Source organism: Pristiophorus japonicus, chromosome 18 (assembly GCF_044704955.1).
Source record: "Pristiophorus japonicus isolate sPriJap1 chromosome 18, sPriJap1.hap1, whole genome shotgun sequence".
Taxonomy (NCBI): Eukaryota; Metazoa; Chordata; class Chondrichthyes; family Pristiophoridae; genus Pristiophorus; species Pristiophorus japonicus.
Genome location: NC_091994.1, coordinates 38282094 through 38298451, shown reverse-complemented (window position 1 = coordinate 38298451; position 16358 = coordinate 38282094). Strand labels below are relative to the sequence as shown.

At 48.0% G+C, this 16358-nt stretch overlaps 1 protein-coding gene across 1 annotated transcript in view; it reads right to left on the bottom strand.

Moving 5' to 3' along the window:
* Window positions 1–13567, bottom strand: part of malt2 (MALT paracaspase 2) — a 98539-nt gene extending 84972 nt beyond the window's left edge. The window contains exons 1-2 of the mRNA XM_070860868.1: window positions 13428–13567; window positions 5396–5566 (exon numbers count right to left, since the gene is read on the bottom strand). Of these exons, the coding sequence (XP_070716969.1) occupies window positions 5396–5566; window positions 13428–13567 (311 nt within the window). The remainder of the gene's footprint in view (window positions 1–5395; window positions 5567–13427) is intronic.
* Window positions 13568–16358: the final 2791 nt, after the last annotated feature.

Below are 16358 nucleotides of genomic sequence, written 5' to 3'. Positions count from 1 at the left end.
TTCCTATGTTCTCATAGTCCAACAACCCCGCACAGCCCACTTTACCTCCTTCCCAAGATCCACAAACAAGACTGCCCTCGTAGACCCTCCACAAGGTCTGTTCGCCAACACCTCCGTTCAGTTCGCAAGTGTGACCCCGAGCTTCCAGTCGCCTGGCATTTTAACTCTCCACCCCACTCCCACTCTGACCTCGGCCTCCTACACTGTTCCAATGGAGCCCGAGGACCAGCACCTCATCTTTTGATTAGGCATTTTACATGCTCCCATTTTTTCGTACAGCAGGTGCTGGTAATTGATATGCTCACAATAAAGGATGAAACTGAGTACTGTGTGCAATGAGCAAATTAGCTCCTTTAATAAGACTCCAGAATGCAGGTACCTCGTGGGTGGCCCGCTTATATACCCTGCTCCCAAGGGATGCTGGGATCCCTTGGGACTCCAACAGGTAGGCCCTCTGGTGGTAGTGTAATACAGGTTACAAGGGGTTAAATACATAACATCACTCCTCCGTGAAGTCAATAGTACACTTATTTACAAGGTGAGACGATCTGGGGCTTTTTGCTCCCTTGTCGATCATCCCGGTACAAATGTGGATGTGGGTGAGTTCACTGGGCTGCTGGGCAGCCGGCTTGGCCGGGCTGCTGGGGATGATGAGTTCAGCTTCGTGGTCAACCATGATGTCAGTTGCCACTTGTGTGTGTGTTGGAGGGTCAAAATTGGTGGTGTCTTCTTAGGGTTGTTCATAGCTGTTGGTGAACCGCAATTTGATTTGGTCCAAATGTTTTCTGCATGTTTAGTCCATCGGCCAATCTGATCTGAAACACCCTACACCCGTCTTTGGCTATGACCGTGCCAGCGAGCCATTTGGATCCATGTCCATAATTGAGTAGAAACACAGGATCATTGACCTCAATATCGCGTGACAAATTTGCGCGGTCATGGTACACACTTTGTTGATGCCGTCTGCCCTCCACATGATTATGGAGATCAGGGTGGACAAGAGAGAGCCTTGTTTTGAGCGCCCTTTTCATGAGCAGCTCAGCTGGGGGAACTCCGGTGAGTGAGTGAGGTCTGGTGCGGTAGCTGAGCAGCACTCAGGATAGTCGGGTCTGCAGGGAGCCTTCCGACACGCGTTTCAGGCTTTCCTTGATGGTTTGGACTGCCCATTCTGCCTGGCCGTTGGATGCGGGCTTGAATGGGGCAGATGTGACATGCTTGATCCCATTGCGGGTCATGAATTCCTTGAATTCAGTACTGGTGAAACACGGCCCATTGTCGCTGACTAGGACATCAGGCAGGCCGTGCGTGACAAACATGGTTCTTAGGCTTTCAATAGTGGCCGTGGATGTGCTTACAGACATTATTGTACATTCAATCCATTTTCAGTAAGCGTCCACGACAACCAAAATCATTTTGCCTAGAAATGGGCCCGCATGGTCCATGTGGAATCTTGACCACAGTTTGGAGGGCCACGACCACAAACTTAGCGATGCCTCTCTGGGTGCGTTGCTCAGCTGAGAGCAAGTGTTGCACTGGCGCACGCATGACTCTAAATCGGAGTCGATGCCGGGCCACCACACATACGATCTGGCAATGGCTTTCATCATTACGATGCCTGGGTGGGTGCTGTGCAGTTCACAAATGAACGTTTCTCTGCCTTTCTTGGGCAAGACCACGCGATTACCCACAACAGACAGTCCGCCTGCAGGGATATTTCGTCTTTGCGCCTGTGGCTTAATTGCCTCCTGCATCTCCGCTGGGACGCTGGACCAGCTCCCATGGAGGACACAGTTTTTTTTACCAAGGACAGTAAAGGATCCTGGCTGGTCCAGGTCCTGATCTGGCGGGCCATAACGGGGGATTTTTCATTTTCGAATGCATCCATTACCATGAGCAAGTCCGCTGGCTGTGCCATTTCCATCCCGGTGGTGGGCAATCGCAGCCAACTGAGAGCATCTGCGCAGTTCTCTGTGCCCGGTCTGTGGCAGATTACATATTTGTATGCCGACAGCGTGAGCACCCATCTTTGGATGCGGGCAGAGACATTGGTGTTAATCCCTTTGCTCTCAGAGAACAGCGATATGAGCGGCTTGTGATCAGTTTCAAGCTCAAACTTGAGGCCAAATAAGTACTGGTGCATTTTCTTTACCCCGTAAACGCACGCCAGAGCCTCTTTTTCAATCATGCTGTAGGCCCTTTCGGCCTTGGACAAACTCCTGGACGCATAAGCGACCGTTTGCAAAATCCCCGATTCATTAGCCTGTTGTAATACACACCCGACCCCGTATGACGACGCATCGCAAACTAGCACTAATCTTTTATAAGAGTCATACAGGACAAGCAGTTTGTTTGAACACAACAGATTTCTGGCTTTCTTAAAGGCAGCCTCTTGTGAATTCCCCCATACCCAGTCGTCTCCCTTACGCAGTAGCACATGTAGGGGTTCTAGCAGGGTGTTTAACCCAGGTAGGAAATTACCAAAATAGTTAAGAAGTCCCAGGAACGACCGCAGCTCCGTCACGGTCTGTGGTCTCGGCACGTTCTTGATGGCCTCCGTCTTGGTGTCGGTGGGTCTGATGTCGTCTGCTGCAATTCTTCTTCCCAAAAACTCGACCTCCTGTGCCAGGAAAGCACACTTCGAGTGTTTCAACCTGAGCCCCATGCAATCCAACCGACTAAGAACCTCTTCCAGATTCTTCAAGTGCTCAATGGTGTCCCGACCTGTAACCAGTATGTTGTCCTGAAAAATCATGGTGCGAGGAACCGACTTTATCAGGCTCTCCATGTTCCGTTGGAAGATTGCCGCGGCCGATCGAATCCCAAACGGGCATCTGTTATAGATGAACAGACTTTTGTGCGTGTTGATGCAGGTAAGGCCTTTCAAAGACTCCTCCAGCTCCTGTAGGCAGAGGTCAGGTCCAGCTTGGTGAACATCTTCCCTCCAGCCAGGGTCGCAAATAGGTCGTCTGCCTTGGGTAGCGGGTACTGGTCTTGTAGCGAAAAACGGTTAATCGTTACTTTATAGTCCCCACAAATTCTGACCGTGCCGTCCTCTTTAAGTACCAGGACAATCGGACTAGCCCACTCGTTGAATTCCACCAACGCGATGATGCCTTCTCGCTGCAACCTGTCCAGCTCAATTTCCACTTTCTCACGCATCATATATGGTACCTCCCGAGCCTTGTGGTGGATGGGTCGCGTACCGGGAACCAAATGCATCTGCACTTTCACCCCGAGAAGCTTCCAATACCTGGCTCGAACAACGATGGAAACCTGCTCAGAACCTGGGCATATGAGGCGTTGTCGACGGACGAAAGCGCTCGGATGTCGTCCCAGTTCCAGTGGATTTTTCCCAGCCAGCTTCTGCCAAACAATGTGGGACCATCCCCGGCACAATTCACAGCAGGAGTTCGTGTACTGCTCCATTATAGGATACTTTGACTTCTGCACTGCCAATTATAGGGATTAGTTCCTTGGTGTAAGTCCTTAGTTTGGTGTGAATGGGACTGAGCTTGGGCCTATGTGCCTTTTTGCCCCACAGCCTGTTGAAGATCTTTTTACTCATTATGGACTGACTCGCACCCGTGTGCAGTTCCATAGATACTGGAATTCCGTTCAGTTCAACTTTCAACATTATTGGTAAACATTTCGTGGTGAGTGTGTGTACCCCGTACATCTCTGCCTCCTCAGTACAAGTCTCCAATTCAGCCTGATCCACAGTGGATCGATCTTCTTCTGCAACGTGGTGGTTTGCAGGGTTTGCAGCTCGCCTGCACATTCGTTGGACGTGTCCCATTGTTCTACAACCGTTGCACGCATAGTGCTTGAAGCAGCATTGATGGGACCGATGATCACTTCCACAGCGCCAAGGTGTTAACTGCCTCGCATTAACGATTGATGGCGGACTCTGGATCATTTGAGGTCGTGCAGCAGCTGGCGTGTATGTTCTGCCATATGCATTCCTGCTCGAAAACAACGTTACTTTGTGCACAGTACTGGCCGAAACTTCTTTACTCTGCGAAATCTGTTTGGTGTTGTCGCTGGTGGACATAAATGTCTGGGCTATCGTTATGGTTTTACTTAGATTCGGAGTTTCAACAGTCAACAGTTTGCGAAGGATTACCTCATGGCCAATGCCAAGTACAAAAAAAGTCTCTAAGCATTTGTTCTAGGAATCCCCCAAATTCGCAATGTCCTGCGAGGTGCCTAACTTCGGCGACATAGCTCGCCACTTCTTGTCCCTCTGACCGTTGACCCACATGTAGAACCGATATCTTGCCATCAAAACGCTTTCCTTAGGATTTAGGTGCTCCCGGACCAGCATACACAATTCTTCACAGGATTTAGTTTTGGTTTTGCCGGAGCGAGGAGATTCTTCATGAGGCCATAGGTTGTTGCCCCACAGACAGTTAGGAGGATCGCCCTTCGTTTGGCAGCATTCTCGTTCCCTTCCAGCTCGTTGGCCACAAAGTATTGGTTGAGTCTCTCCACGAAGGCCTCCCAATTGTCCCCTTCTGAGAACTTCTCCAGGATACCAACTGTTCTTTGCATTTTCGCGCGGTTGTTCGTTACCTCGTCGCCAATTGATACGGTCACAATAAAGAATGAAACTGCGTACTATGTACAATGAGCAAGTGTGACCTTAGCTCCTTTAATAAGACTCCAGAGTGCAGGTACCTCATGAGTGGCCTGCTTATATACCGTGCTCCCAAGGGATGCTGGGATCCCTTGGGACTCCAACAGGTAGGCCCTCTGGTGGTGGTGTAATACAGGTTACAAGGGGTTAAATACATAACAGTAATGATTCTGTTATTCATTAAATCTTTCCTGCCTTCCACCCAATCACAGACCTTCCCTTCTGTTCTTTCCTCCCCTCCCCCCTCTTTTCCTGTACTTGCTTAAAACCTGTTACATCTGCAACATTTTCCAGTTCTGATGAAAGGTCATCGACTTGAAGCGTTAACTCTGTTTCTCTCTCTCACCAATGCTGCCTGGCCTGCTGAGTATTTCCAGCATTTTCTGTTTTTATTTCCAATTTCCGGCACCAGCAGTATTTTGCCTTTGTATAAATATTCTGCCTCCAGTTCCTTTATTTTTAACGTGACACTTGAAAATGAACAGAGTAGTGTTGTTATGAAATGTGCGCTCGATGTTCCACTTTTATGAGATTATGAGTGAATGTATTATGGTGTTGCTCACAGTAAGTCAGAGGATCTATATAAGGCAAGAATCTTAAAGAGAATGTATTATTCTGCTGCTGCAGTGTAGGTAGGTGTCCCTTTTAGACTACAAAGGTATCATTGTTCGACATCCTTGAAATGAATGGTGGGGTCAAGATAAACTTCAGCATCCTGATTACTGCTGTCTCCTAAGCTCCCAGACTCCATGATCTTACTTACCCATTGACATCAGGCACTGCAATGCCTCTGTGTGTCCCATCTTATCCAGACATCTGAGTAGATAGTTCACCGGACAGGCACGATCCGCCATTAACTGGATAAAATATCGGCCCGGGCTTCCACCCGGCTCAAGAACCTTCAGCGAGCAGCTCTCCAACTCCTTCTCACTGTCAACAGATTTAAACACAAATGATGGGCCATATGGGGATGTCATGTTTGACAAATTTGCTGGAGTTCTTCGAGGATATAACGAACAGGGTGGATAAAAGGGAGCCAGTGGATGTGGTGTATTTGGACTTCCAGAAGACATTTGACAAGGTGCCACATAAAAGGTTACTGCACAAGATAAAAGTTCATGGGGTTGGGGATAATATATTAGCATGGATAGAGGATTGGCTATCTAACAGAGAACAGAGTCAGGATAAATGGTTCATTCTCTGGTTGGCAACCAGTAACTAGTGGAGTGCCACAGGGATCAGTGCTGGGACCCCAACTATTTACGATCTATATTAACAACTTGGAAGAAGGGACTGAGTGTAACATAGCCAAGTTTGCTGATGATACAAAGATGGGTGGAAAAGCAATGTATGAGGAGGGTCTGCAAAAGGACATAGATAGGCTAAGTGAGTGGCAAAAATTTGGCAGATGGAGTATAATGTTGGAAAGTGTGAGGTCATGCACTTTGGCAGAAAATAAATCAAAGAGCAAGTTATTATTTAAATGGAGAAAGATTGCAAAGTGTCGCAGTACAGCAGGATCTGGAGGTACTTGTGCATGAAACGCAAAAGGATAGTATGCAGGTACAGCAAGTGATCAGGAATGTCAATGGTATCTTGGCCTTTATTGCAAAGGGGATGGAGTACAAAAGCAAGGAAGTCTTGCTACAGCTATATAAGATATTGGTGAGGCCACACCTGGAATACTGCGTGCAGTTTTGGTTTCCATATTTACGAAAGGATATACTTGCTTTGGAAGCAGTTCAAAGAAGGTTCACTAGGTTGATTCTGGGGATCAAGAGGTTGACTTATGAGGAAAGGTTGAGTAGGTTGGGCCTCTACTCATTGTAATTCAGAAGAATGAGAGGTGATCTTATCGAAATGTATAAGATTATGAGGGGGCTTGACAAGGTGGATGCAGAGAGGACGTTTCCACTGATGGGGGAGACTAGAACTAGAGGGCATGATCTTAGAATAAGGGGCCGCCCATTTAAACCAGAGATGAGGAGAAATTTCTTCTCTGAGGGTTGTAAGTCTGTGGAATTTGTTGCCTTAGAGAGCTATAGTAGCTGGGACATTGAATAAATTTAAGACAGAAATAGAGTTTCTTAAACGATAAGGAGATAAGGGGTTAATAAGAACATAAGAAATAGGAACAGGAGTAGGCCATACAGCCCCTCGAGCTTGCTCCGCCATTCAATATGATCATGGCTGATCTGATCATGGACTCAGCTCCACTTCCCCGCCCGCTCCCCATAACCCCTTATCCCCTTAAGGGGAGCGGGCGGGGAAGTGGAGCTGAGTCCATGATCAGATTAGCCATGATCTTATTGAATGGCGGAGCAAGCTCGAGGGGCCGTATGGCGTACTCCTGTTCCTATTTCTTATGTTCTTATGTTCTGTTTCTGTGCTGTGATATTCGATGATTCTGTGATGCTCTAAATACAACCAGAGAACCTCTAGGATCAAAAAAGGCCAATAGGCCCAACAAACCCATCCCTTTTTCAGATATCAACCCCACCTACCCACCTCCCACCATATTCGTTAATCCCATCTATTCATCATAGGATGTACAGCACAGAAACAGGCCATTCTGCTCAACCAGCCCCCACTACCCACCAGAATTGCTCAATGCCGTCTCTCTCCAGCTCTGACACTTTTTAAACTGTCCATTTCAAAGTCCCTCTCTGATCATTTTTATATCTTTCAGGTAAAAAAAACTTAATAGATACGTTATTTTGACATTTTCCTTTGATGCAGTTAAAATGTGATGTATAAAGGATCATGATTTTCCACAGTATCTGAGGGTGTACTCGAGAGACACAGAAAGTGGTAAAGTCGCTCCCTGTATAGAGTTAAAGGCCGATCGCCTTTACTGTATATCAATAAAGTCTGTTCCGTATACTCCACCACGAAGACTTGTGCTTACTCGAAACTTGTTGTGAACCAGAGGAGAAAAGAGGTTGTTTAACGCTTTCTCATTTTTTGTCCCTGGGATTTGAATCTTACCGTATACTGATGATCCACTTTTTTTGGGGGGGGGGGGGGGAAAAGAGAGGAAGAGCATTCAGCTGCATCCGCCCCACACTCTAGATCCCTCTCCCTGTTACTTCTCTCCCCTCCTTCAAAAGCCTCAAAACCTACCTCTTTGGTCATGCTTGCAGTCAGCACCCTTCACCCTGTTATTTTCATGTTGTGGAAAGTTAAAAGGTACAGATTGTTGTTGCTGTTGAGGCAGCCATGTTGTGAATGGACTGTGCTGGATGAGCACCCAAGGGGCGAAGTGCTGATGTGGACAGGATCCTGAGCTGGGTTTGCTGCTCACACATAGGATGGGCAGAAGGAACCTCAAGACCATAAGCACATCTGGAGTTCACCACCGAGATCTCTCACTCCAACCGATGAATGAAGGAACTTGCATTTCTACAGCACCTTGCCGCGCCAGTCACCACATCCTAATGCACTCATGCAATTCATTCTTCTGACATACACTGTCACCTGGGCTAATGCAGCAGAACTTCTTGCAGGCAGCTACAAACAGTAATGAAACGTACTTGTATTTGGTGGTGTTGGTTGTGGGAGGAATGTTGACCGGGACACTGGGGAAGTGTAAATAGTGCCAGTGCATCTTTAATGTCTTCTTGAACAGACAGATGTGGCCATAAGTTAACAACTCATTCGAAGGATGTGCCCACCCCCCAATTGTCAACCTAGTTTATGCAGATTCGAACCTGCAACGTTCTGAGTCAAAGTCAAGAAGGCGTCAGCTGAACCAGACGGACACAGGAGAGAGAATCTTTTCATTTACTGCCTGAAACTTTCAGGTACTTTTCATAGTTACCAATAATAACCATGACTTGGGAGTAAGTAATACCAAGAATAACACCTATCTAGGAGTGATTACATGGAAAGTGAGGGATACCCGAAAGTGAGTTGCGTGGAGAGGAATATCCGGGAGTGAGTTACATGGAGAGTGAGGGATACCTGGGAGTGAGTTACACAGTGTTGTTTTAAAAATGTATTCCTTCATGGATTTGGGCATCACTGCAAGGCCAGCATTTATTACCCATCCCTAATTGCCCTTGAGAAGGTGGTGGTGAGCCGCTTTCTTTGTAGCTATTTGGTACAACGGAGTAGCTTGTTAGTCCATTTCAGAGGGTAGTGAAGAGTTAACCACATTACTGTGCATCTGGAATCACATCTAGGTCAGACTGAGTAAGAACGGCAGATTTCCTTCCCTAAAGAACATTCGGATTTTTACGACAATCTGGTAGTTTCATGGTCACCATTACTGATACTAGCTTTTTATTCCATATTTATTTAACTGAATTTAAATTCCCCAGCTGCCGTGGTAGGATTTGAACTCATATCTCTGGATCATTAGTCCAGGCCTCTGGATTACTAGTCCAGTAACATAACCACTATGCTACCGTTCCCATAGAGTGTAATGGATACCCAGGAGTGAGTTTCGTGGAGAATGATGGCTATCTTGGAGCAAGTTACACAGAGGGCAATGGGTAGCTGGGAGTGAGTTACACAGAGGGCAATTGATACAAGAGTGAGTTACACAGGGGGCAATGGGTACAAGAGTGAGTTACACAGGGGGCAATGGGTAGCTGGGAGTGAGTTACACAGGGGGCAATGGGTAGCTGGGAGTGAGTTACACAGGGGGCAATGGGTACAAGAGTGAGTTACACAGAGGGCAATGGGTAGCTGGGAGTGAGTTACACAGGGGGCAATGGGTAGCTGGGAGTGAGTTACACAGGGGGCAATGGGTAGCTGGGAGTGAGTTACACAGGGCGCAATGGGTACAAAAGTGAGTTACACAGGGGGCAATGGGTAGCTGGGAGTGAGTTACACAGAGGGCAATGGGTAGCTGGGAGTGAGTTACACAGGGGGCAATGGGTAGCTGGGAGTGAGTTACACAGGGGGCAATGGGTACAAGAGTGAGTTACACAGAGGGCAATGGGTAGCTGGGAGTGAGTTACACAGGGGGCAATGGGTACAAGAATGAGTTACACAGGGGGAAATGGGTAGCTGGGAGTGAGTTACACAGGGGGCAATGGGTAGCTGGGAGTGAGTTACACAGGGCGCAATGGGTACAAAAGTGAGTTACACAGGGGGCAATGGGTAGCTGGGAGTGAGTTACACAGAGGGCAATGGGTAGCTGGGAGTGAGTTACACAGGGGGCAATGGGTAGCTGGGAGTGGGTTACTCGGGGCAATGGGTAGCTGGGAGTGAGTTACACAGAGGGCAATGGGCACAAGAGTGAGTTACACAGGGGGCAATGGGTACAAGAGTGAGTTACACAGAGGGCAATTGATACAAGAGTGAGTTACACAGGGGGCAATGGGTACAAGAGTGAGTTACACAGGGGGCAATGGGTAGCTGGGAGTGAGTTACACAGGGGGCAATGGGTAGCTGGGAGTGAGTTACACAGGGGGCAATGGGTACAAGAGTGAGTTACACAGAGGGCAATGGGTAGCTGGGAGTGAGTTACACAGGGGGCAATGGGTAGCTGGGAGTGAGTTACACAGGGGACAATGGGTACAAGAGTGAGTTACACAGGGGACAATGGGTACAAGAGTGAGTTACACAGGGGGCAATGGGTAGCTGGGAGTGAGTTACACAGGGGGCAATGGGTAGCTGGGAGTGAGTTACACAGAGGGCAATGGGTACAAGAGTGAGTTACACAGGGGGCAATGGGTACAAGAGTGAGTTACACAGGGGACAATGGGTACAAGAGTGAGTTACACAGGGGGCAATGGGTACAAGAGTGAGTTACACAGGGGGCAATGGGTACAAGAGTGAGTTACACAGGGGGCAATGGGTAGCTGGGAGTGAGTTACACAGGGGGCAATGGGTAGCTGGGAGTGAGTTACACAGGGGGCAATGGGTACAAGAGTGAGTTACACAGGGGGCAATGGGTAGCTGGGAGTGAGTTACACAGAGGGCAATGGGTACAAGAGTGAGTTACACAGGGGGCAATGGGTAGCTGGGAGTGAGTTACACAGAGGGCAATTGATACAAGAGTGAGTTACACAGGGGGCAATGGGTACAAGAGTGAGTTACACAGGGGGCAATGGGTAGCTGGGAGTGAGTTACACAGGGGGCAATGGGTAGCTGGGAGTGAGTTACACAGGGGGCAATGGGTAGCTGGGAGTGAGTTACACAGGGGGCAATGGGTAGCTGGGAGTGAGTTACACAGGGGGCAATGGGTACAAGAGTGAGTTACACAGAGGGCAATGGGTACATGGGAGTGAGTTACACAGGGGGCAATGGGTACAAGAATGAGTTACATAGGGGGAAATGGGTAGCTGGGAGTGAGTTACACAGGGGGCAATGGGTAGCTGGGAGTGAGTTACACAGGGCGCAATGGGTAGCTGGGAGTGAGTTACACAGAGGGCAATGGGTAGCTGGGAGTGAGTTACACAGGGGGCAATGGGTAGCTGGGAGTGAGTTACACAGGGGGCAATGGGTAGCTGGGAGTGAGTTACACAGGGGGCAATGGGTACAAGAGTGAGTTACACAGAGGGCAATGGGTAGCTGGGAGTGAGTTACACAGAGGGCAATTGATACAAGAGTGAGTTACACAGGGGACAATGGGTACAAGAGTGAGTTACACAGGGGGCAATGGGTAGCTGGGAGTGAGTTACACAGGGGGCAATGGGTAGCTGGGAGTGAGTTACACAGGGGGCAATGGGTACAAGAGTGAGTTACACAGAGGGCAATGGGTAGCTGGGAGTGAGTTACACAGGGGGCAATGGGTAGCTGGGAGTGAGTTACACAGGAGGCAATGGGTAGCTGGGAGTGAGTTACACAGGGCGCAATGGGTAGCTGGGAGTGAGTTACACAGGGGGCAATGGGTAGCTGGGAGTGAGTTACACAGGGGGCAATGGGTAGCTGGGAGTGAGTTACACAGGGGGCAATGGGTACAAGAGTGAGTTACACAGAGGGCAATGGGTAGCTGGGAGTGAGTTACACAGGTGGCAATGGGTACAAGAATGAGTTACACAGGAGGCAATGGGTAGCTGGGAGTGAGTTACACAGGGGGCAATGGGTTGCTGGGAGTGAGTTACACAGGGCGCAATGGGTACAAAAGTGAGTTACACAGGGGGCAATGGGTAGCTGGGAGTGAGTTACACAGAGGGCAATGGGTAGCTGGGAGTGAGTTACACAGGGGGCAATGGGTAGCTGGGAGTGAGTTACACAGGGGACAATGGGTACAAGAGTGAGTTACACAGGGGACAATGGGTACAAGAGTGAGTTACACAGGGGGCAATGGGTAGCTGGGAGTGAGTTACACAGGGGGCAATGGGTAGCTGGGAGTGAGTTACACAGGGGGCAATGGGTACAAGAGTGAGTTACACAGGGGGCAATGGGTAGCTGGGAGTGAGTTACACAGGGGACAATGGGTACAAGAGTGAGTTACACAGGGGACAATGGGTACAAGAGTGAGTTACACAGGGGGCAATGGGTAGCTGGGAGTGAGTTACACAGGGAGCAATGGGTAGCTGGGAGTGAGTTACACAGGGGTCCATGGGTACAAGAGTGAGTTACACAGGGGGCAATGGGTAGCTGGGAGTGAGTTACACAGAGGGCAATGGGTATAAGAGTGAGTTACACAGGGGGCAATGGGTAGCTGGGAGTGAGTTACACAGGGGGCAATGGGTAGCTGGGAGTGAGTTACACAGGGGGCAATGGGTAGCTGGGAGTGAGTTACACAGGGGGCAATGGGTAGCTGGGAGTGAGTTACACAGGGGGCAATGGGTACAAGAGTGAGTTACACAGGGGGCAATGGGTAGCTGGGAGTGAGTTACATAGAGGGCAATGGGTACAAGAGTGAGTTACACAGGGGGCAATGGGTAGCTGGGAGTGAGTTACACAGAGGGCAATGGGTAGCTGGGAGTGAGTTACACAGGGGGCAATGGGTAGCTGGGAGTGAGTTACAAAGAGGGCAATGGGTAGCTGGGAGTGAGTTACACAGGGGGCAATGGATAGCTGGGAGTGAGTTACACAGGGGGCAATGGGTAGCTGGGAGTGAGTTACACAGGGGGCAATGGATACAAGAGTGAGTTACAAAAGGGGCAATGGGTACAAGAGTGAGTTACACAGGGGGCAATGGGTACAAGAGTGAGTTACACAGGGGGCAATGGGTACAAGAGTGAGTTACACAGGGGGCAATGGGTAGCTGGGAGTGAGTTACACAGGGGGCAATGGGTACAAGAGTGAGTTACACAGGGGGCAATGCATACCCAAAGTTAGTTACACAGGGGGTAATGGGTAGCTGGGAATGAGTTACACCAAGAGTGAGGGATAGTTGGAGCATTTTAATGGGGACCCAAGTCATTGTGGGAATATAAAAGTAAAAAGTAAAGTTGTGTTGCCATCCACAATGACTCCGTGGCTAAATGTGTCTCCCAATCTGGCTCCAATCTCAATCTGTGTTAAGTTAGTTGGTCTCGGCACAGTGTGTTGGAAGGGGAGTACAATTGGCCTTAAATGTCGCTGGGATAAATTAACCAGGGTTCCCACTCCTGGCCACTGTCCAGTGACCTTTGTTGGAAAGTTCTTTTATGTCGGACAGAGACGGGCTTGCGCTTGGTTATGATGGTCAAACAAACTGTTAATATTCACGATCCGGCTCCCGCATGAGCGACGGCCACTTTAGGCGCGGTATCAGAGTGCGGCCAGTGGCCGTGCAATTCCTCCTGAGGATCCACACCGTCAGGATCAAATGTTCGTTTGTAAAATTGGGGATTTGCATCAGAGTTTCGGACAGCCTGTGTTGGGACAGTGAATGTGTGCTTACCTGCACTTGAACTGTCTGTCTGCGCCAACAACTTCAGCCAGCTTCCTCCATCCTTTCTTGGTGCAGTTGTCCAGGAGTGCGCTGAGCCTCCTCAGTGTAACTTCCCCCAGGCTATTTAACGGCAAACTCCAGTGGTCCATGGTCTTTCCTTCAGCTTCTCAAGAGAGTGGCGAGTGCTGCTGGAAGCACATTGCAAAGAGGCAATGGTGATAGCTGTGTCACCCACAGAGCAGGGCGAGGGAGGGAGACAGGCGGAAAGTTGACAAACTATCGCAGGGGCATGGCCTGAACACCAACAATCGGTCCGATTAACTGGGATCTCATTCAAACTATGACTGAGTGCACAGGGAAAAATTATTTCCATTGGTCGGCAAATCGGCCATTATCGTTGGAACGAAGGGGGAAGTAGCAAGAGGTATTTTTCCACACAGAATATAATAAGAATCTGGAATGATTTGTCACGACTGGCGATTCATTCATACAGAGGCTATAGAATCATTTAAAAGGTAATGGGATACGCATTGAGAATATAAAAAGGATATGGGGAAAGGGGAGAGAAATGGGATTGTGGTTGAAAAATCAGCACCGGGGCAGACAGGATGTAACTGAATGATTCAATGGGTCCGACAGATTCTTTAGCTATCCACCTACTACAGCACTAAACGTTAAAAAATACAAATGAACCATTGAAAACAAGCAACGTGTCAGCCCTAAGCAATGAGAATTGTACATTTATTATTGAACAGTTCTACATTCCGAATTTAACAGGCAAGGGTTCTGAAAATGACCAACACACAAATATTTTAAACAATTTCAGAAAATTTGAAAAACTTCAAATTCCAAAACAAAGTAATAAAATGTTAGAAGTATACACCAGTGCCTTTCAGATCTCCACCCAAAACCTGGGTGTTTCGCTTTTTAGACTTGCTGGATATTTCCAGCACTTTCTAACTTTGAACGGATTTGAAAAACTTGCCTCTGGTCTGGAAGCTGTCGAGATCCCGGGGCAGACTGTGTCCATGTGGGGCTGTGGCTGGCTTAAGCTCCACACTGCTTATAAATCATTCACAGGCTCCCAACCACACACTGCTGCTCTCGTCAAAAAAAGGGAAGTGTATGTAGACACACAAAAACACACAAAGCTGAGGATGTGAAACTCAGCTACAGATATAAAAACACTCACTTCTGCTTTTCCATTTAATGTTCCCCAACTTCACTCGCTACACAGCAACCTGCTCCCCATAAAGCAGAACAGCAAGACTAGCAGGTTAGAACAAGGCAGAATCAAGTGCGCCTCAATGTAGCTTTTATACCACAAACCATTGAATGGCTCATTGGGTAAATTCATAGCCTGGTGAGATTAATCCAGAAAAAAAGACTTGCATTTATATAGCGCCTTTCACAACTCAGGACGTCCCAAAGAGCTTTACAGCCAACGAAGTACTTTTTTTGAAGTGCGGTCACTGTTGTAATGTAGGAAATCCAGATTTTGGTCTCGGGTTCAATCACCGTTCTGTGCTGAGTTAGCTGATCTTATCCGTGGTGAGCAGGGAAGCATCGCAGCCCAGCTCAACATCCCACTGGGAGCAGGAATGGGAACTCTGGTTGGATTTGATCCCTCCTCCCATGCCCACGCACGTTGAGGCCGGTTGTTTCACCTCAGCTGTCGTCCTGTCTGAGAGCAGCAAGTTCACCACAGACTGGGCGATTCTGTCTGCAATGCACAGTAATATTGGCCCAGAAATCCCGGCCATCCCAGGTCCATACAGAGTTTCTACGGACCCGGGAAGCATGCGCATGCGCTGAAAACCAGCTTTTCCGATCTCTGGCTTGACAGATTTCCCACATATCGGGAACGAGGACATTCCCCCGGCAGAGATTGGGCTATTTGCTCATCTGCCCTGCGAATGTCCTTCAAACTCTTGCGCCTGGTGAAAGCAGGCACATAGCCTACTTTTGCCAGCATAAGAGTTTAAAAACATATTAAAAACATAGTAAAATAAAATTTAAAAATACATATTTATGTTACAAACCCTGCCCACTCAGGTAATTTTATTTGAAACCATAATTAAAACTTTTTTTTAAATTGGCAAATTTTTTTTTCAAAAACATTTCTATCAACTTTAATTTCGATAGTGTATTTATGTGAGGTGTTCTTTTTAATGTTTTATGTAGTGTTTGGAGATGTTTCTTATTCATAGTAATAGGCATTTCAGACTTTTGAAACTCCTATTACTATGAATGAGAATTATACTATAACTGATTGGCTAATCAAAGCCACGTGACTCCAGCTCCAGGCTTGTGCATGTCCTGACGTGCACGCGCTGTGACACGCAGTCACGAGAGGCCTCCAGACCGGGATATCGAGTGGCCGCAGCAGTTTCAGGTAAGTGCACATCTTTTTTCTATAATCCATTCGAACACCCGCAGGAAGGAAAAACCGGGATTTATGGGCCAATATTTGCCAAACTCCATGCTAATTTCCAAATGATCTGTTGTGATGCTCGTCACCGGTTTCGGCAGAGAATCATGCTGTCTGCTTTCTGCCCTCTAATGGAATGACCTCGTAATCTTACCAGAATGGGCACCATGTTCAAAGTACCCTGTAGTTGGTTTTACTTGTGTTACATAGGTAGCCCATTTTTCTTAAATTCACTTTTTTTCTGCTTCAGATTAAGCAGAATCTTTTGGGCCCTGTCAAAAGCCAACAACAACAACAACAACTTGTATTTATATAGCACATTTAACATAGTAAAACTTCCCAAGGCGCTTCCCAGGAGCGTTATCAAACAAAATTTGACACCGAGCCACATAGGGAGAAATTAGGGCGGGTGAGGTCGGTCAAAGAGGTATGTTTTAAGGAGAGTCTTAAAGGAGGAAAGAGAGATAGAGAGGCGGAGAGGTTTAAGGAGGGAATTCCAGAGCTTAGAG